The sequence below is a fragment of the Porites lutea genome, chromosome 3 (assembly GCF_958299795.1).
Source record: "Porites lutea chromosome 3, jaPorLute2.1, whole genome shotgun sequence".
Classification (NCBI taxonomy): Eukaryota; Metazoa; Cnidaria; class Anthozoa; order Scleractinia; family Poritidae; genus Porites; species Porites lutea.
The window spans coordinates 30,573,387-30,595,534 of NC_133203.1; the positions used below are offsets into that span (position 1 = coordinate 30,573,387).

At 42.3% G+C, this 22,148-nt stretch overlaps 1 protein-coding gene across 1 annotated transcript in view; it reads right to left on the reverse strand.

Moving 5' to 3' along the window:
* Positions 1–2,635: 2,635 nt before the first annotated feature.
* LOC140930907 (sacsin-like) overlaps positions 2,636–22,148 on the reverse strand; it is a 45,319-nt gene continuing 25,806 nt past the window's right edge. The window contains 4 exon segments of the mRNA XM_073380627.1: positions 2,636–3,599; positions 3,879–4,158; positions 4,279–10,659; positions 10,661–21,762. Coding sequence (XP_073236728.1) covers positions 3,880–4,158; positions 4,279–10,659; positions 10,661–21,762 — 17,762 coding nt within the window. The 3' untranslated portion in view covers positions 2,636–3,599; position 3,879.

Below are 22,148 nucleotides of genomic sequence, written 5' to 3' on the forward strand. Positions count from 1 at the left end.
GGAAATGACCGCTCTTTAAAATGAATTGAGTTTTCTCTTCATCTTGTCCTAGTGTGCCCCTTTCTCTTTAGCATGGCGGTTTTGTATCACGTGGATGACTAGCTACAAAAGGGCCTATAGACCATTTTACAGTCGTGGACTTAGTACCCTAGCCTTCGAGTGAATGTGAGACTGACGGTGACCTTGTTTTGATACAAACCTTCTCTACTTTGTTATGGAAATTGTCTTTGAAAAATACTAGTTGACATAAGAATATCTTGATTTACGTAATAAAGCAGGAAGGTTGTATCAAAACAAGGTCACCGTTAGCCTCGTTTCCATCCATAACTGTAAAATGGCCTATTCTCATGGCAACAGACCCAACCAACAAGTGGTGTCGCCATCGGGACTGAACTCGAGCCATTTATTAGAAGGCAAGTTCTCTCAAGTACACCTGCAACACCTTTGCTCCATAAGTCGGTTCACACGAGTCATATTTAAAAGTTTTAAAACGCATCCAAGCTTACGCCTGTTGTTCACACGTGAATGATGGAAACGATCATTATTATTAGTACACGTTCGTTCACAGGCCCGACGCAGAGCTGAATATTATAATTATTCTCGTGTGGACAACCTTAAACGTGTACGTTTGTTTGCGTTTAATTTAAATGATTCGTCTGGACGTGACATGGTCTAGAACAGATAGTATGCTACTGTAGCTGCTTAGGTCGCTTGAGCTTATGCTTTCGTATTCTAAGAGAGCGGCCACTCTTGGTGCCCTTAAGAAGTACTCCCCGGGAACTAGTGTGAACGCACCCTTTTTGAAGTACCCACGCCAGATTTCGGGCAAGGTGTCGACTCCTGAGTACAAGGTCGTAGGCACTGAAATGGGCGCCACACACACGTTTTCTTTTAGTTCCGAGGTGCTCCGCTGCCTTTCATACCCATAACTCCCTACTTTGCTCATAATTTAAACATGCAGTCTTGCATTGCGAAGGGGATAAAATATTGTACACAGTTACATAGCGGGTACTTGAGGCGTCAACTAGTGCTCGGGTACCAGGAGTGAACGGTCCCCTAGGTGTAACTACATGTAAGGCAAAAAAAACAATAAAAACAAAACAAAAAAACTACATGTAAGGCTTTAAGGCCAGTCGGAGGGAAGCTTTTTTCTTTTTAAATTCTATCGCGTTTAAATTCCGCGTTGCTCAATAAGTGAAACGTTGGCCAATTTTCTTGGAGCTGATTGATTTTGGACTCTATCCAAGTTCAAAAAAAATATTGAAAATTCGTAATAGTGTGTTCACCATAGAATTAAGAAGTTACATTTCACGTCGTCGTCGTTCAGTTGAGGTCAAAGAAATATTTGAAAAAGACACAATTTTACGCTCCCGCGCCGTCGTTGTCGTTTTGTAAAGCTCTGATCTGTACTTACTGGTTCCGTCCTTCAAGGATACCTTTAGGCGTATTATACTTCTATTAGTCCAAATCGGAAAGAAGAGAGATGGCAAACGGGAGAAGAAGAGTGCCTAGCCTAGGTATATGTAGCCTGCGAAAACATCCGTTTCTCCTCGCTCTTCGTCGCAGGGGACGTTTCGCGCGGAGGAACGTCTGCGACTCAGCGACAGAAATTCCATACTGATGACGCAAATCAATGTTTACATAATAAATCCGGTAGTCATGGGGTTCCAAATATAAATTTGTCTAATTTTGCGTGTCTTCTGGTCGATTTTGGTAAAGTGTTGTGTTGATCTGCCCACGAGCTCCAGCAAAATTCAAATGCTTCTTCTACAGAAGTCTATATTCCACAAAAATTGACTGTTCTGTTAGAGATTCTTCGCGTTTACATTTGACCTTTGTGGCCTTGTGTTTTTTGTCTGTCATTCAGAAAAAATAGCTAAAACAATGTAACTGCTGCGTCAACCAATCAGCGCTTCTGACCGGATTCCGGACAGATTTTGCGTCATCAGTATGGAATTTCTGTCGCTGAGTCGCAGACGTTCCTCCGCGCGAAACGTCCCAAGCGGCGAAGAGCGAGGAGAAACGGATGTTTTCGCAGGCTAAGGTATATGTGTATCAGACAAATCTTGAACAGTTTCAAGTGAGCTCTCGTTTGAATTATTGGCTTTTTTGTAGCAGTTTTGACGATAGCCCTTCCTGAACAAAAATGGAAAACATTTTTTGTAGCGCTCCAGCAATTCTCGAATTTTGACAAAATGCTTGGTTTTAGAAATAGGTAACTACTTTAATGATTCAGTCTTCTTCACCGTATTAAGCCTGTTTATAGCCGCCTTTACAACAATTACTGACAAAATGCCGAATAGACCTACTTTAAACTTTTAAAACTCAGTAGAGGTCATTTATGTAGAATGAGCAAGTCCAATATTTCGTTTTGTACTTGGGTACTGTACGCGTTGGCTATTTGCCTTGCATTTGGCCGGATACCAAAAAATGAAACGCTTTACAGATACCCGCCTATGGCGGACACGTCGTTGGTTATCTCGCATAGTTTTTAAGTGTGAGGAGCTTGGAAAAAAGCAGCTGTGGAAATTTATTAAATCTTGACTCATAACATTACACTACTTGATATTGGCATAAGCTTAAGTTGTTAAAGGGTTTTATTTTGTCCCTGGGGAAAACCCAAAGCAATGTATAGTTGACCTGGAAAATAGCAACTGTGCAATTTTATTAAAACGTAACTCCTGAACATACACTACTTGATATTTTACTTAGCTGCGACATAAATTTATGTTGTTCGCTTGGTAAGAGTGCATCGGTAAATCGGATGTTAGACGCAACGCAACGCAACGCAATACCTAAACACAAGTGTCCAGATTTATGATGGAAATTACAGAAAACTAATTCGTCTGCTTTCTTCGATAATTACTCTTGTAACTGTCAACCGGAGCTAGATTTGGAAGGTACTGATGAGGTCGAGAAAAGTCTTTTGAAGTCTCCAGATTATACTTTAACGCAACTTTACATCAACTGCTTTCAGTAGAAGCTACACTATTAGACAGAACGAAATCTCAAACAAAAAACAAAGGTATAAAAGAGCTCTTTTGCTCATATTAATGGAGTTGCCTCTAACTATTTTTCTTCAAAATTATTTTTTTGGCAACATTCAAAACAATGCAACAACGGTTCTAATGTATTTTACTTGCTAGCTAACTTGGCAACACGTTTATTAATTAGAAGTCACTAAAACCTCAACGAAGGTAACTAAAGAATACTGTTGTTAATTTAGGTACAATAAGAATCGTTAAACAATCCCCTATCTTGTACAATAAACTACAAATAAACCCTTCTCGGGATAAAAGGAGTGTGAAAACAGCTTCATTTGGGTTATACGCAATGAAAGGTTAGTGGCTATTTTCAGTGTCCCATCGTCATGATATCAACTAATCACTATACGCAAGATATTGCTCCAAGGACCAATGCGTAACATCTCCCATCTAATGTCTAATTAACCTTAGCTGTTACTAAAATGTTTACGTAAAAAGCGTATAGATTGACATCTTGTTATGGCTCTTTTCCTGCAAGACGTCTGTAACGCATCTTGAAAAGCTTGCTCCTGCTGATCGTCTCCATTGCGAGGACGATGTTGGACGAAATCAATCCTGATGTAAAGCAAACAAAGAGGATTTATTTTCTTATGCGCAAATCAGTGTCCATGATATACCTGGTGGATTGTGAGAGTCATTCAACAGATGTTTAAGTCTTGGAAGTCCCTACTCCGTTTAGTAACAACAGCTAAAAAGCTCTAAAACCCTTCTTAAAAGAAATAGCTTATGCTACTAAACTAGTTCATATGTAACGTTTTCACAAAATGTGATATTTGTTGTTTTTCAGCAGCTCAGTGATTACTTTAAACATTAGCTTGGTTAACTGACGATTACCTTACGACACTCTGCTCCTAACAATTTGTAGAATCTCCGTCGCTGCCTCCAATGCCTGATGGGCGTCTTCTTCTGTGTAAACATCGTTTGGAATTTTTGGATAGTCCAGCCGATCAGGGTAGCGCATGCGCGTTGAATCACCTACACATTCCTCGAGCTGACTTGAAACAGTTACCAGTCGAGAGTCGTCTAGCATCAAGGAGTTCTGGACGAGGTTATGAACGTTGGTCTTAAAGGCATCTGTCGCGTACTGTGCAGCCTTTAGCGCTTTTTCTGCGGCCTATAAACACATAACAATCAGCCTTCCACGCTAACATTGACAGGGGAAAAATGAAAGAAACAGACTTTTATTGCTAATAAAATCACCTGTACGCCAAAGAGTAAATACTTCAATTCATACCTGATGGCACTTAAAGCAGGCCCATTCGTAAGAAGCATTACCAGTATGAACGTCGTTCACAACGGCGTTGAGGTCAGCTTCAGCTTGTCTAAACCAGCGCCTCGCCTGTCCTGGTTGAGGATTCGTTTCACAGAAGCTAGGAGGAACTTCCCAGGTTCGCGTTCCGTGTCCCCATGTCCCATAATGTCGATGGTATGTTTCTTGGTAATCTCGGCGGCGAGAACTATACTCTCTTGCACGTGTCTCCCAAAAACCAAAGAAAGCACCATATGAACCACCGTAATGGTAACTCTCGCTTCTTTCGCGTTCACTTCTACCCCAGCCTTCCCTCTCCAAACGTTCAATTTCGTTCTTTATGTGTTGGAAAACCTCGGTACAGAATTCCTCATTTCCTGGGTTTTTGTCAGGGTGCCAAAAGAAAAATAGTCGCTTGACAACTTGTCTTCTTCTGTCTTCTGGTAGTCTCCAAGCCTCTTCTAGTGTTTTTGTGATCTCTTTCAATATTTCATGTTTTCTATCCATGTTTGTCCCTTGATTAAATGATGGAACGAGTGCAGCCGATGCTATCTCCTGAAGACGGTAAAATTTGTAGAGCTCAGTTGCTGGAACAATCTTCGGTGGTTTGTCGTTTCCAATGTTGATCTTGTACGACTTTGTAATGAGACTGGTGTTGGGATTTGAAACTTCCTCGATTATAACAGCATAAATGTAAGTTGCATCTCCATCTTTAAGTTGTAGACTTGGATCGTCAACTTCGTATCCAACATATTCACCAGGTTTGAAATACGAAAAGGATGCATTGAGAAGGTGTTGTTCGGCAATTGGAATGTAACTACCTGGCTGTGGTAAGATCTGTCCTTTCTCTCCATCATAGGAATCATCTTGATGTATCTTCATCATATCCAGAAAAGAGGAAATCTCTTCTGGTTGGCTTTGCAACATCGTGGGAATGTACAGAGCCGCGTCTCTCAGGAGTCCCTTACATGCTTCTGATATCACCTTGGCCAAAGTCAGAGCTATTGCAGATGACGTTTTTTGTGCGTCGTCTACAGCATTGACATATACATTCCAAATTTCTTCACTGGACTTGCTAACCTTTTCCAAAAAGTATTGCCTTTCCATCTCGCTTCCTGGAATTGTGGTTCCTTTGTAGAGTAGCTGAGTAACAATTTTACTCATTCCATGAATCTCGATAGTTTGCAATCTGTTTTTTATGGTAGCAACGACACTCTCATCTACCTTTTCCTGGTTCTCGCGGCTTGTGTGACGAATAAGTCTGATGATACCACGACAGAATTGTGGTGAGTGAACTGACCTTTTTAGCAAACCCGCTGCACCAAGATCAAAGCTCTCGCCCCTTTCAGAGGAATCAGTGAATTTCTCAATAACAGCAGAGGACAACATTCCAGGACGCACTGCTGGGGGAAGCAGCATGATAAGATCCTTGTAATTGAAGCCCTTTTTACAACGGACATTGGCCCATGAAAGGTCAACCAGGAAGAGCTGTTCAAACTTTTTAATGCGTTCATGGTAAAAAGGGGCATCATCAAATAGAATCTCATTTGATTTCGGCAACACGACAGGCAGAGAAGGTCCCTCATCTTTTTTAATTAATGGACGTGTAGCTGGCAGGTTAAGTGAGGAGAAACTGTGATCACCATCCACGGGATCTTGTAATGTTTCAAAAATGCCTCTTTCAGCTGTTAAAGCGCAGATTTTCTCATTTGGATCTAGAGGTTTCGCCCTGCATTTCTCTTGAAGCATATCTAAGACCATAGCGAAATGAGAGACCTTTGCTACAGAGGCACAGCCCAAATACTGAAACAAGCCCTTACGCTGAACTAGCTCCGCAGGTAACCCATAGAGGAATGGCTGAATCTCAAATTCCCTGTTCAATTCAATGACCACTTGTTCAACTCTAACGAGACGTCTGCCTTCTTCAACAACAATGCACGGCGTGTGCTTCAGTTGGTCTCTCGCGAAAGAATCTGAGGTAGCCTTAACTTCCAAAAATCTGTAGATCTTTAACATGATTTTCATTCTTCTCATAATCTGCTCCTCAGTTAAATCTAAGTCGTTTTCTTTTTCTAGTTGGAACGACACATTTTGGCAATGGAATGTAACAAGCTCAACTGTTGGCTCCGCTAAAATGCCTAGCTGTGCCGTTATCGCGTTGCAGTAATGTTCTGAATTCCTCCAGTCAGGTGCGTGCATCAGATACTGATATTCCTTCGGATTTGCCCACTGAGGAAGAAGACCAGCTGTTGTCCAAACTATTTCTGCATGCTTTGCTAGTACAGAACCTCTAAAGGAAATATACGTTGCCTTACCGTCATCTCGTTTACAATACGGTCGATGTATTGCTTGGAGGTTTTGCTTGACAGGCGCTGAAGGGACAAACCGAATATCACGAATAGCTTGAAGCAGGCCTTCGTCTACAACTTTATTTCTTCTTAACAGGTGTACAACGAGAACTTTTGATTTATCCTCAGTTTCCTTAGTGGGTTGTGTATTGCCTTCGTGTGCGATTTTCAGAGCAAACGTCTTGAAGAGATCTTGAGAAACTTCGTGAATCAATCCAATAGTCTTTAAAAACGGCAACCATTCCCTGGCGTTAAAAGGCTCTGGTGGAAACATGTCATCTGAAAGCATGCATTTGAACACTTCATGTTCGGGGTCATAAAACGACGATGCCTTTACTAGGTTGCCTCTGCTAGAAGGAATGATTTCAGCGTTTTCCAGGCAAGACAATAGTCGCTGCTTGTCAAACTCCTTAGCAAATGTTTGTGTCAACATACAGTCACGGATGTGCTTAAGATGAACTAGCCTTGCTTTACCGGGAAATAGACTAAAATATTTCAAAATGAATTTGCAATAGATATCAATCGATGAAACAGATTCAAACTTCATAAATTCATAAAGCGCCGAAAGACGCGACCAGCTTTTCAGAAAGATGAAATCACCCACACTTTCCAAAACTTCCATTCCGTCATGAGGTACTTCAACAGGAACCACACAGACGCTTTTGTTATCTAGGCTCACTTGTCCCCCATGCGTTGCTTCATAAAGAGGAAGTTTTCTTAACGCTAGTATGTCATCTTCGTCCAGGTCTTTCACGCTGTTGCTGAAATGCTCCAAAATGGTACGACATTCGATACTGCTTAACTTCCCGTGAAGTGAGCTCGTGTTTCGAGCTATCTTCTGACATAGTGCTAACAGAAGAAGTTTGGGTGAATTAATCGTTGCAACTAACTGATGTGCCAGTCTACAGGAGCTTAAAGACGTGTACGCAGAAGAAACTGTTGACGACAAAACAACAGTGTTCAATTCAGGAACACTGAGCTTTCTTAATGCCTCAACAAGACGTTTACTTGTAGTATCACAGGAGGTGAAATCAAGGACAGAATCAGCCAGGCTTAAAGGTACTAGATAGTGCTCCGCTACTACTCCAGAGGCGTTACCTTGACTTGGTTTTGGCAAAGGGATCGTTTCTGTGCAAGGGAGGATGCTGCAATTGCTCAGAGGTTCAAGCACTGTTCGAGTGATTCGCGTCTCCTTCACTTGAATGGTTGGTGTAGGAGTTGCCTGAGTGCGGTTCGCCTTCTCAGTTTCTCTCTTTCTTTCTTCTCTGAGGACACTCTCTACTTGTTCGTCCAGGAACTTCCATACACGGTAAACCCAGCCACCATTGGGCTCTGCAACCTGATCTGGGTTCCATTTTAAGAACTGGCTACTGTTCAAATTATCTTGACGAAGTGCTTGATGCAAATTAGCCGCAAAACTCTGGACATCAAAATGTTTGAACACTGAGACCTCCAGACTCTTGGCATCACCAAAGATATGCGTCCTAATATGATCATGAACAAACATTTCTTTGCACTGTGGAAGAAGGTGGTGATGGCGAGAAAGAAACTTGCGATTAGCAGCGTTAAATGGTTGTAAATGGTTGTCTTGCGTTACGAGTAAAGGCAGGCCTGGCAAATTTCCTAGAAAGCTTTCACTTTCCTTGCAGTATTTAAGCACTGTGACAACAGTTTGCACGTCTTTGAAAGGTGTATAGCTGACATCAACAAAGAGTGATCCAATTCTGCAAAGAGGAATTTCTCCACTGAAAGATTTGTAAAAGTCCATCACCGCCGAAGGAGAGACAAAGCATGATTGGACTCCAGACTTATGTGCCGCTTCACAAATGGACAGAGAAAATGCTGCAAGGTTAAACCCAGTTTGAAGTAAAATGTTTTCAAAGAGGGTTTTCTCATCGATCTTTGATTTCTTCTCGTGTTCATTTAAACGTTCTTTTGATTCATGACGAAAACAATCGCATTCACCGAGATTGTTGAAGAATACTTTATCTGCCCCATTTCCAGTTAGAGGAAGCCACAAGAGCTGACAATTGGAAGTAGCGCCACTTGTCGCGTACCCGCGCAATACTGGAACAAGTCGCAACCTCTTGTAGTTCATTCCCTGGTACACAGACTTTACCAAAGTGGCCCAATACTGGTTGCTTGAGATCGCACACGGAAACAGCTTTTCGTACTTTTTTATATTTTTTGTCAATTCGTCTCTGCAAAAGCTGACGCTAACTTCTTCGGGACTCTGAGAAACGGGCAAATTAAAGAAACGTCTTACTTTGTCCAGGAGAGTGAGATAGCACGAGGCTATGACGTCGCTCAATAAGAAGTTGTTCCAGTCAGTTTTATAGCCACCAGTTGAGTCTAAGCTTCGTCGTGCCTCGTGATCCAATGCGAAATGACCATTGATGTGCACTGGGAGGTCTGTTTCTACAGGAAGCGGAAGAAAACAGTACGCTTTCTTCTTTTCTTCTGTCCTTTGTGCTAAAGCTGGTTTACGCTCTAAAAGGCAAGCAACACCACCACGAGGAAGCATCCCTAAGTCGTTATTCTTGTAGGCATCGACAATGCTTTCTGTCACGTGGTTCTCAAACCCAATCTGCTGGACAATTAGCCATTTTTCTTCGTTCTCCATGCTGTCTTTTAAGGTCAGAACGTAGGAACACTTCCTAACCTCCCCTTGAATGGGTGACTTTTCAGGATTTTGCTTAAATGACCTTCCAATTTGTTTCACGTAGGAGGCAAAAGTCTGCCTTTCCAATGAGTCTTCTTCTGACATTTCCGCTCTGACTACATAGGAGTTCACCACTTGCCCACTCTCGTCGATGTCACACATTGTAATCTTTTTGACACTGTTAACGAACAGAAGGACTTCAAACAGCTCTGTTTTCAATGACTCCATCATCCCTTGTAGCGTTTCCAGTGTAACAGGAGAATTAGATATCTCGGAATCTTTTGCCATCTCCTCAGTTCGTAATGGAAATCGAAACATAGTAGCGTTTCGTAAGGAAAAATGATCCTCGTTATAGCAAGAAAAAACATCTACAAAATGACCTTTCAACTTTGTTGTTTCGCTGAACATTCTGCCCGGTTCCCACTTGGTAGCTCCTGGCACGTACTTGCAATTTGGATCGAAAACACATAAAACATCTCCAATTTCGTCGCCACATGAGGCAAATGAAGGTACATCTGTCAAATGGTATACCGCGTTGAAACCCACACCGTACTGGCCGGTTTTGTTAGGGTCATCGCCTTTGCTTCCCTCTCCAAGATTCTGTATTCCTTTGATATCCACTTCAGTGAATGGCTTGTTATTGTACACGCATAATGCAGGACCCTGAAGTGGTTTCCATGACTCTTCAAAAACACGTTCAACTGGATGTTGTCTTGGGTCTTTAATAAAACAAATCTCTGTTGCCTCTGCATCATCAGCATTCTGAAGAAGTTCTTTCAAAATTTCTTTTTCACATGGGTAGGCTTGAAGAAGTCGCCGTAAACGGTTTGTCAGCTTTTCCCTTTGTCCAAACGGAATCCCAACCGCAAAGCGGCTTAATGCTTCTGCTCGGCGTGTTTTTACCCCCAACTTAAGGCATATTTGGTGAGGAATCATGCTCTCGGCGTAGTAAACATCTTTTTCATCAGAAATCCAGTGGCAGTCTTTAATGCACAGCTTACTCACGGGTCTCATTATGCCTTGGGAGTCAGGTAAATAAATTGTTTGTTGCTTTCCATCAGATACGCAACAATCTGTGAGGCACTTACCCAGTTGACAAGCCAGATGAACGGCAGCTTGGAGAATTTTCTTTTCAAGTACTGCGTCCCCAAAGGCCCTTTTTATTTGTTCCAAGGAAGAGAGGAAATCGCCGGCCTCATATACCTGTTTTACACCAACGCTTCTCATCAAATTGCCAAACTGTTTCGCAAGATCCTCAGGCAGCTTATGTAGGTAAGGGCAACAGTCAACGGGCAATTCAAAAGCAACATGCCTTGTATCAACAAACTCTCTTCCGGCCAGAATGAATTTTTTTTTCTTCAAATATTCTTCGCACTCCATTTTCGTCGATTTGATTCTCATTCACGGCTGCCTGAAGGTACTTGTAAGCTTCTACACAGGTGGTCTTCACTTGTTCAAATTGCACTGAATTCAGATCGTCGTTTGCACACGAAGCCATATCAAGTTGGGTGATAATATGCTTAATTGTGGCTTTTTTGTCCAGCTGCAAGAACTTTTTAACAGATAAAGAAATATAGATGCTACCATCTACAAGCGGCTCAGAACAGCAAACAAGATACATCGCGCTTTCAACAAATGCCTCCTTGGGTGACAACAATTTTGCTCTTTTCTCGGGACGTACATCGCCTCCTTTCCAAAAAAGGGGAAAATGTGCTGGTTTCGTGAAAACTGGAAGAAATTTGATTTGCAAAAGATTCTCTTGGACACCCTCGGGGACTTTGCTTTCAGCTTCAGGGTATAGCTTTCTTTCTAGAAGACTTATTAATGCCTTCGCACGCTCTGAGGCCCCTTTACTGTTTTCTTCATTCAAAATGCCGACACTTTTGGCCCTTTCTTCAAACATACCCCAAGGGGGGTCATCTGCTACCATTCCAAGTTGCTCGAGTTTGGTAAGTCTTACGCAATCTAGAAATGTGTCATCAGTGCCAAAGGGAAACTTTTCATCTTCAATCTGAAATAGCGAGGCCGTTGCTTTTTTCGGGTGTATAAGTTCGGCGGGGCACTTAAGCGTTTTACCACGAGGTGAAGCTGGAATGCAAGCATGAGTTGCAATAAGTTCATCAAATTGTCCTTTGGTATCATCCAAAGCGTTCAAGACCAATTTATCTCGCATGTCTTGTGGTATGGACAGGATGTTTGGGAAAAACAGTTCACGAAGAAATCTGCCCTTATCGTAGGTTTTCAACCGGATGTGTTCCTCTAGACCATACTTAACAAATGATTGGAAAATATCCACAGGGAGATCAATGACAACCTTGTCTTTGCTGATTAACATCTGTAATACAGCATATGATATGCCTCCAACATCTTTATCCTGACGAAAGTATGGATCTAGACAGACCACTTGACTAATGTCAACCCATCTGTTTCCATCTGAAAAGAGGGAATAACCTCCAGTGGCAACTTGCTGATAGAATGAGTGCACAAGTGGTTCACAGCATGGCTCCATGTCGCACTCCCTGGGCCACAGTGTGTGAAAAGAGTACATAGTAGCTCTTGACTTCAAGTCTTCAAGGAGGTCTAGATAAGCTTCACAAACAGAATCTCTAAATAAAACGTCGTTCCACTCTACTCCAGCACAGGCTTTGTCATCCTCTGTTTTCTGCTTCAAGTCGCGTCTGTTCGAAGTGACTGCGAATGCTCCATTTATATGCACAGGGAGACCACTGTGTATTGGAAGTGGAAGGTAGCAGAAAACTGTTCCGTTGTGATGTGATTTACCTCCAGTGGCGTGGCGGACAACAGGCTTTGGTGCGAGCTTCTCATTCTCCTGGGTTATCAACTGAACAGCTACTGCAGCTGCTGGGAGCAGGCCCCTGTCATTTAGCGAATATTGCATCGCTTGGCCTTTGCCCATTGAGGAAGCAATAAACCAGACCTCGGCTATACTTTCTAGTGGGCTCCTATCCTCAAAGAAACAGCGTCCACTTTCGGTAACGTTGCTTGTAATGTTAAATGTAAACGCTGACCGTAGCAAATCATTTCTGGTTGCCTTGGAATCCCCAGTATGCTTCGCGACTTCCGATGAAGCTCGTAGAAAGTTGCTTTGTTTTAAGAGGTACTGTTCGTCCTTGGCAAGATTTCCAAGATGTGATGGAAGTGTTAAGGGAAAGGACAACTCTCTACATATGCCCGTTTGTGATAGTGACTTCGCCACCTGAAACATCAGTGTAGGCTGCATCGGTTCCGAAGACTCTCCAAAAAGATGAAAAATGCTGACTTGACGGACATTTTGCGTGAATAAAAGCAACTTTTTCGCCCCGCGTACAAAAATCTCTAACAGCTCTTTCATTTGGTTGTTGTCGTAATGAACTTGTTTAATTTCACTTCTTACGGCTTGTGCTTTGGTTCTCAAGGGAAATCGAAAAAGGGTTCCTGGGAACGAGTTGTCAGTTTTGTTCATTCGAAGATCGCAACCAAAAATACCATTAAAAGGTTTAAATTGGTTCCGAAACCTTCGCTTTCTCTCCGGATTCTTGTTGACGTCGATTTTTATTCCTGGTTTTCTCTTGTTTGTGATGGCTTTTCCAAGATAAAAGGTGTTGGGATCAAAAATCACAAAGTGGTTTCTGCTAAAAAACATAGGAACGTCTGTCAAATTGTAGACCGTATTAAAACCAAGCCCAAACTTTCCAATTTTTTCGTTTTCTTGTTCTTTTGAGCTGCCATTGAGTTTGGTAATGTTTCGAAAATCCTCGTCTTTAAACTCAGCGTCGTTGTAAACCCACAAAGCAGGACCTTGACATTCTTTCATTCCCTCGTCAATCAGACAGGTCATAGCATCTTCGTTGGTTCTTTCATCGTAAAGAAATCTGACCTCAGTGGCACCAGCATCATCTGCGTTCTGAATGAGCTCTTTTGGTACGGAAAAACCATCTGTGTATTCCTCTAGAAGTCTGTTTAATCTGCAAGTTAGTTTTTCTTCCTGACCAAATTCATCTCCTATCTCATCAGCTTCCAACAGTTGATTTCTAAGTGTGCGAACCTGTAAAAGCTCGGCTGTGTTATTTGGAATGTTTGGATGCACGAAAAAATAATCTCTTTCTTCATCAACAGGCGTGCTATCTTCTATCCACTCGTGGTCACAGTACATGCAATCTTTAACTGGTGCAAGCCTCACGTAAGAATCTCCTTCTACGTGTGTTGGGATGAGGACTTTCTCTTGAATCTCTAAGGCTAGTTGTTTACCAACGTCTGGCTTGATCTCATTCAAGATATCTGCGCATAACTGCAGATCTCTTTTTACGTCCGAGGTTGGATACTCAAGTCCGGATTCATACTTCTTTTTGATGACATGAAGAATCTGCACCAAAAATAGCGCATCGCAGTGGCTACTCATCCCAAACTTTGAGAACAAGTTGGAGAACTGCACCACCTCTGAGGGGAGTGAACAGATGAACGGAGCGAGATCAATTGGAGGCCTTTCAGCAAGAACAGCATCGGGAGACGAAAAACCATCCCCATTCCAAATCCAGTTCGAGTTTTTAATTCCCTCCAAAGCACCTTCGATGGCTTCAGGATCGGCAGCCTGATCTAGAAATGAGTAGATGTCCTTGACAACTGAAATGTAATATTGCTTCTCGTCCGGGGTATATTGACTGACCACGGTTTTCAAATGTTGCACCACGTCCAATGCATCTGGCATCTTATCCCAGCCGAAACACTTTGCTAAGTGACTTGATGAATTTACTCTTACAATGGGCTTCACTGTTCCAAGGAGATTAACTTTATCTTTACTTGTGACCTCTGTGGGCTTGTAGAAAGGGACTTCACGATCTTTTACAAGTGAATAAAGACTTTTAGGTAAACCAAAGGGCATTTCCTCCATTACAGATATCCAAGGAATATCTCGCAGAAGTAGTGCTAATGGTTCCCCTGAAACATTTTGTTGAAGAATCATCGGATTGCTGTCTAAGAACGTCATAATATTCTCTGATTTCTGCTTTGCTTCCGAAGACTTATCCATTCGAGGAATATTGTTGGCACTGTGGTAGAGATCATCTGCGGTAATTCCCTTTTCAGCCTTCATTCCAAGTTGTTCAAGTTTAGCAAGTCTTACAGAATCTAAGAAGGTCTCAGTAGTTCCAAACGGAAACCTCTCATCTTCGCTATGAAATAGCGAGGCTGTTGATTTCTTTGGGTGAACAAGGTCCATTGGGCGTTTAAGGATTTTACCATTGGGTGAAGCCGGAATGCAAGCATGGGTTTTTATTAATTCATCGAATTCTCCATTTGAATCATCCAATGCAAATAAGATCAATTCATCTCGTTTGTCTGCCGGTACGGAGCCAATGTTTGGGAAAAACAGTTCACGGAAAAATCTACTTCTGTCGTAGGCTTTCAACTGGATTTTCTCCCCAAGACCATACTCAATGAATGACTGTAAAATTTCTGCTGGGAGATCAACGACAACTTCTTGTTCAGTGACCATCTTTTGTAATACTGCAACTGATATGTCTCCAACCCGTTGATCATGACGAAAGTATGGCTCCAGAAAGACCACTTGATTGATGCCCACCCAAGTGTCTCCATCTGAGAAAAGGGAATAGCCTCCACTAGCAACTTTCTGATAGAATGAACGCGCAAGTGGTTCAAAATATGGTTCTATGTCGCACGCCCTGGGCCACAGAGAGTGAAAACAGTACGTAGTAGCAGTACTTTTCATGTCTTCCAGAAGGTCCAGGTAGGCGGAACAGACAGAATCTTTAAGCAGAACATTATTCCACTCAACTTCAGCGCAGGCTTTGTCGTCCTCTGTTTTCTGCTTCAAATGGCGTCTGTTCGAAGCTACTGCAAATGTTCCATTTATATGCACAGGGAGACCACTGTGGATTGGAAGTGGAAGGTAGCAGAACACTGAACCGTTATGATGCGATTTACCTCCAGCGGCGTGACTGACAACAGGTTCTGGTACAAACTTCTGACTCTCCTGAGGTAACAACTTGACCGCTACTGCAGCTGCTGGGAGCAAGCTCCTGTCATTCACTGAAAACTGCATCGCTTGGCCTTTGCCCATCGACGAGGCAACAAACCAAACCTCGGATGAATTATGCAGTGAGATTTTGTCCTCAAAGAACAAGCGTCCGCATTCAGTTAGGGTGGCTTTTATGTTAATTGTGATCGCCGACCTCAGTAAATAGTCATTGGTTTCCTTCATATCCTCATTATGCTTTAAAACCTGCGATGATGCTCGTAGAAAGTTACATTGTTTTAAAAGGTGTAAGTCGTCTGTGCTAACATTGCTCTGATGTAATGGCAGCTTCATGGGAACAGACAACTCTCTCATGATTCCTGAGTGTGATAATGCCTTGGTTACCTGAAACATCAGTTTGGGTTGTGTCTGCTCTGTTGACTCTCTTGGCAAATGAAATATGCTGACTTGACGGACATTTTGCGTAAAAAAGAGCAACGTTTTCGCCCCGCATACGAAAATCTCTAATAGCTCCCTCATTTGGTTGTGGCCGTAATAATCTTGCTTAATTTCACTTCTGACAGCTTGCCTCTTAGTTCTCAATGGGAAGCGAAAGAGAGTACCTTGAAATGAGTTGTCCTTTTTGTTTAGAAGAAGATCACACCCAAAGATGCCATTGAAAGGTTTAAATTGGTTCCTAAGCCTTCGTTTTTTCTCCGGATTCTTGTTGACGTCGATTTTTATTCCTGGTTTGCTCTTGTTTGTGATGGCTTTTCCAAGATAAAAGGTGTTGGGATCAAAAATCACAAAGTAGTTTCTGCTTAGGAACATAGGAACGTCTGTCAAATTGTAGACCGTATTAAAACCAAGCCCAAACTTTCCAATTTTTTCGTTTTCTTGTTCTTTTGAGCTGCCATTGAGTTTGGTAATGTTTCGAAAATCCTCGTCTTTAAACTCAGCGTTGTTGTAAACCCACAAGGCAGGACCTTGACATTCTTTCATTCCCTCGTCAATCAAACAGGTCATAGCATCTTCGTTGGTTCTTTCATCGTAAAGAAATCTGACCTCAGTGGCACCAGCATCATCTGCGTTCTGAATGAGCTCTTTTGGTACGGAAAAACCATCTGTGTATTCCTCTAGAAGTCTGTTTAATCTGCAAGTTAGTTTTTCTTCCTGACCAAATTCATCTCCTATCTCATCAGCTTCCAACAGTTGATTTCTAAGTGTGCGAACCTGTAAAAGCTCGGCTGTGTTATTTGGAATGTTTGGATGCACGAAAAAATAATCTCTTTCTTCATCAACAGGCGTGCTATCTTCTATCCACTCGTGGTCACAGTACATGCAATCTTTAACTGGTGCAAGCCTCACGTAAGAATCTCCTTCTACGTGTGTTGGGATGAGGACTTTCTCTTGAATCTCTAAGGCTAGTTGTTTACCAACGTCTGGCTTGATCTCATTCAAGATATCTGCGCATAACTGCAGATCTCTTTTTACGTCCGAGGTTGGATACTCAAGTCCGGATTCATACTTCTTTTTGATGACATGAAGAATCTGCACCAAAAATAGCGCATCGCAGTGGCTACTCATCCCAAACTTTGAGAACAAGTTGGAGAACTGCACCACCTCTGAGGGGAGTGAACAGATGAACGGAGCGAGATCAATTGGAGGCCTTTCAGCAAGAACAGCATCGGGAGACGAAAAACCATCCCCATTCCAAATCCAGTTCGAGTTTTTAATTCCCTCCAAAGCACCTTCGATGGCTTCAGGATCGGCAGCCTGATCTAGAAATGAGTAGATGTCCTTGACAACTGAAATGTAATATTGCTTCTCGTCCGGGGTATATTGACTGACCACGGTTTTCAAATGTTGCACCACGTCCAATGCATCTGGCATCTTATCCCAGCCGAAACACTTTGCTAAGTGACTTGATGAATTTACTCTTACAATGGGCTTCACTGTTCCAAGGAGATTAACTTTATCTTTACTTGTGACCTCTGTGGGCTTGTAGAAAGGGACTTCACGATCTTTTACAAGTGAATAAAGACTTTTAGGTAAACCAAAGGGCATTTCCTCCATTACAGATATCCAAGGAATATCTCGCAGAAGTAGTGCTAATGGTTCCCCTGAAACATTTTGTTGAAGAATCATCGGATTGCTGTCTAAGAACGTCATAATATTCTCTGATTTCTGCTTTGCTTCCGAAGACTTATCCATTCGAGGAATATTGTTGGCACTGTGGTAGAGATCATCTGCGGTAATTCCCTTTTCAGCCTTCATTCCAAGTTGTTCAAGTTTAGCAAGTCTTACAGAATCTAAGAAGGTCTCAGTAGTTCCAAACGGAAACCTCTCATCTTCGCTATGAAATAGCGAGGCTGTTGATTTCTTTGGGTGAACAAGGTCCATTGGGCGTTTAAGGATTTTACCATTGGGTGAAGCCGGAATGCAAGCATGGGTTTTTATTAATTCATCGAATTCTCCATTTGAATCATCCAATGCAAATAAGATCAATTCATCTCGTTTGTCTGCCGGTACGGAGCCAATGTTTGGGAAAAACAGTTCACGGAAAAATCTACTTCTGTCGTAGGCTTTCAACTGGATTTTCTCCCCAAGACCATACTCAATGAATGACTGTAAAATTTCTGCTGGGAGATCAACGACAACTTCTTGTTCAGTGACCATCTTTTGTAATACTGCAACTGATATGTCTCCAACCCGTTGATCATGACGAAAGTATGGCTCCAGAAAGACCACTTGATTGATGCCCACCCAAGTGTCTCCATCTGAGAAAAGGGAATAGCCTCCACTAGCAACTTTCTGATAGAATGAACGCGCAAGTGGTTCAAAATATGGTTCTATGTCGCACGCCCTGGGCCACAGAGAGTGAAAACAGTACGTAGTAGCAGTACTTTTCATGTCTTCCAGAAGGTCCAGGTAGGCGGAACAGACAGAATCTTTAAGCAGAACATTATTCCACTCAACTTCAGCGCAGGCTTTGTCGTCCTCTGTTTTCTGCTTCAAATGGCGTCTGTTCGAAGCTACTGCAAATGTTCCATTTATATGCACAGGGAGACCACTGTGGATTGGAAGTGGAAGGTAGCAGAACACTGAACCGTTATGATGCGATTTACCTCCAGCGGCGTGACTGACAACAGGTTCTGGTACAAACTTCTGACTCTCCTGAGGTAACAACTTGACCGCTACTGCAGCTGCTGGGAGCAAGCTCCTGTCATTCACTGAAAACTGCATCGCTTGGCCTTTGCCCATCGACGAGGCAACAAACCAAACCTCGGATGAATTATGCAGTGAGATTTTGTCCTCAAAGAACAAGCGTCCGCATTCAGTTAGGGTGGCTTTTATGTTAATTGTGATCGCCGACCTCAGTAAATAGTCATTGGTTTCCTTCATATCCTCATTATGCTTTAAAACCTGCGATGATGCTCGTAGAAAGTTACATTGTTTTAAAAGGTGTAAGTCGTCTGTGCTAACATTGCTCTGATGTAATGGCAGCTTCATGGGAACAGACAACTCTCTCATGATTCCTGAGTGTGATAATGCCTTGGTTACCTGAAACATCAGTTTGGGTTGTGTCTGCTCTGTTGACTCTCTTGGCAAATGAAATATGCTGACTTGACGGACATTTTGCGTAAAAAAGAGCAACGTTTTCGCCCCGCATACGAAAATCTCTAATAGCTCCCTCATTTGGTTGTGGCCGTAATAATCTTGCTTAATTTCACTTCTGACAGCTTGCCTCTTAGTTCTCAATGGGAAGCGAAAGAGAGTACCTTGAAATGAGTTGTCCTTTTTGTTTAGAAGAAGATCACACCCAAAGATGCCATTGAAAGGTTTAAATTGGTTCCTAAGCCTTCGTTTTTTCTCCGGATTCTTGTTGACGTCGATTTTTATTCCTGGTTTGCTCTTGTTTGTGATGGCTTTTCCAAGATAAAAGGTGTTGGGATCAAAAATCACAAAGTAGTTTCTGCTTAGGAACATAGGAACGTCCGTCAGATTATAGACCGTGTTAAAACCAAGCCCAAACTTTCCAATCTTCTCGGTTTCTTGTTTTTTTGTGCCACCGTTGAGTTTAGTAATATTTTCAAAATCGTCATCCCTAAACTCAGCGTTGTTGTAAACCCACAAGGCAGGACCTTGACATTCTTTCATTCCCTCGTCAATCAGACAGGTCATAGAATCTTCGTTGGTTCTTTCATCGTAAAGAAATCTGACCTCAGTGGCACCAGCATCATCTGCGTTCTGGATTAATTCCTTTGGTACTGAGAAACCATCTGTGTATTCGTCCAGAAGTTTGTTTAATCTGCGAGTAAGTTTTTCTTCTTGACCAAACTCATCTCCTATCTCATCAGCTTCCAATAATTGATTTCTAAGAGTACGAACTTGAAAAAGTTCTGCAGTACTATTTGAGATGTTTTGATGCACAAAAAAGCAATGATTTTCTTCTTCAACAGGTATGCCATCTTCTAGCCACTCGTGGTCACAGTACATGCAATCTTTAATTAGTGCAAGCCTTACGTAGGAATCTCCTTCTACGTGTGTTGGGATGAGGACTTTCTCTTGAATCTCTGAAGGTAGTTGTTCTCCAACGTTTGGCTTAATCTCATTCAAAATGTCTGTAGATAACTGGAGATCTCTTTTTACCTCAGTGCTTGGATACTCGTGTCCAGATTCATACTTCTGTTTTATTAGTTGAAGAACCTGTACAAAAAGCAGAGCATCACAGTGCTCTCTCATTCCGAACCTCGAAAAAAGGTTTGAAAACTGCAGCACCTCTGAGGGAAGAGAACAAATATACGGAGTAAGATCAATTGGAGGCCTTGCGGCAAGGACAACATCAGGAGAAGAAAAACCATCTCCATTCCAAATCCAGATCGAGTTTTCAATTCCCTGCAAAACTTCCTTGATAACTTCAATATTGGCGGTCTGATCTAGAAATGAGTAGATGTCCTTGACAACTGAAATGTAATATGGCTTTTTATCCTGGGTGTAGTGAGTGACCACGGTTCTCAGATGTTGCACCACGTCCAATGCATCCGGCATCTTATCCCAGCCGAAACACTTTGCTAATTGACTTGAAGAATCTACTCTTACAATAGGCTTCACTGTTCCAATGAGATTAACTTTATCTTCACTTGTAACTTCCGTGGGTTTGTAAAAGTGGGCTTTGCTAGTTTCTTCAGTCGAGTAAAGGTTAACAGGAAAACCGAAGGGCCTTTCGTTCACTTCGGATACCCATGGAACGTCTCGCAGAAGTTGTGCTAACGTTACACCTGAAACAGTTTGTTGAAGCTTCGTTGAATAACTGTCTAAATATGACAATATGGTTGCCGATTTTTGCTTTGCTTCCTCCAAATTTGGCATTTGAGAGATCTTTCTGGCACTGCGGTACAGATCGTCTGCACTAATTTCCTTTTCACTCTTCAAACCAAGTTTCTTAAGAGCCACGAGGGCTGTAGGGTTCGTATACTGTTCACCAACTGGAAAAACATCTTCTTCGGCCAGCATTCGTTTCAACAGCTCAACCCCGGGATCGAACAGGTCCATAGCTCTTCCCCGTCTATTTTCACTCGGTACAAATGGCAAATTTGTAAGCGCTTCTTCAAATCGAGCATCTTCACTGGCGTAAACTTGAAACCGCTCCATAACGAATCCCATAATCCTGTCGATCTCTCCGTTAGAATAATTTCCTCCTCTGACATCTGGAAATACAATTTCAAGAAAAAATTCTATCGATGATAGGCATCTGATGTCTAGGAGATGTGCCAACCTCTTTGAGTCATCGTGTTGGACGTCAATGAGAACCCTACGAGGAGCTACCGGATAAGAATCTTCTGGTGGTGCTGCACAAAGATCCTCCTCCGCAGAAACAAAAGATTTGTTTAGCGTCTCAAACACTGGAAGGGTACGGAGAAGCTGCTTTGCTTGGGGTTCTAGCGACGATTCTTTTGAAAAGAACTTCCTTAAGGAGCGTTTGCCTTCGTCTGTCAGTGAATGCTTGTTAGATTCTACAACCGATGAGCAAGCCGACAGCGCCTTTAAGACACCATGTGGTGATGGCGGGTAAATAAATTCATTGATGACAGCGGGGTGAAGTGTTAGGTAAGATGGACACTGTTGAATGATAACTAGACCAAGGTCTTTCAAGGACTGAAGCAGCGTTTCATCGAGAAATTCATCGTAGAGACTTTTCACAACTATCTTAGAAGGCTGTTGAAGTCTAGCAAGGCTGATTGGTTCTTGTGACATGTCATGTGGAATCAAAGGGAGACCTGTGAACCCGCGGAGCTCATCTTTCGTGGCGAAGTTCGCCCGTAAGTAATTCCACACGAGTTCAAGCCAGTCTAATCCTGGATGGTTGCAGGAATCCGATCCATGATACCACAAAATTGTCTCTCCTTGTGACCACTCTGGTGGCAACGAATTTGAGAGAAGGGAGGCCACGTCTTCTTTACTAAGAAGCTTTAACTGTGTGCATCCTATTTAAACAGTAAGGAAAATAATGTAATCTTACTTCAGCCCCCACTTAAAATGCACGTCACATTTTGAACGGTTCGAATAGTGCAGCGCATGTCTAAAATGCTCCTTAAAGGGACTGGTTCACGATAATGCGCATGTGTGAGTTCTGACAGTAGCTGATTGTTTTTCAACCAATCGGAAGCGAGTTAAATGCACGCAAGTAAATTTACAAAATTCAAATTAATTGTTCAAGACGCGAGAGTATTTCCGGGCATTTGGTTTGATTTTATTTATCCCCATAATTCAAGTTTATTCTTTGCTACTCCTCAGATATATGTTGCAGCCGATAAGAATAAAATTTACAGCCCTGTCCTGCTTTGAAACAAACATTTACCAACGTGTATTT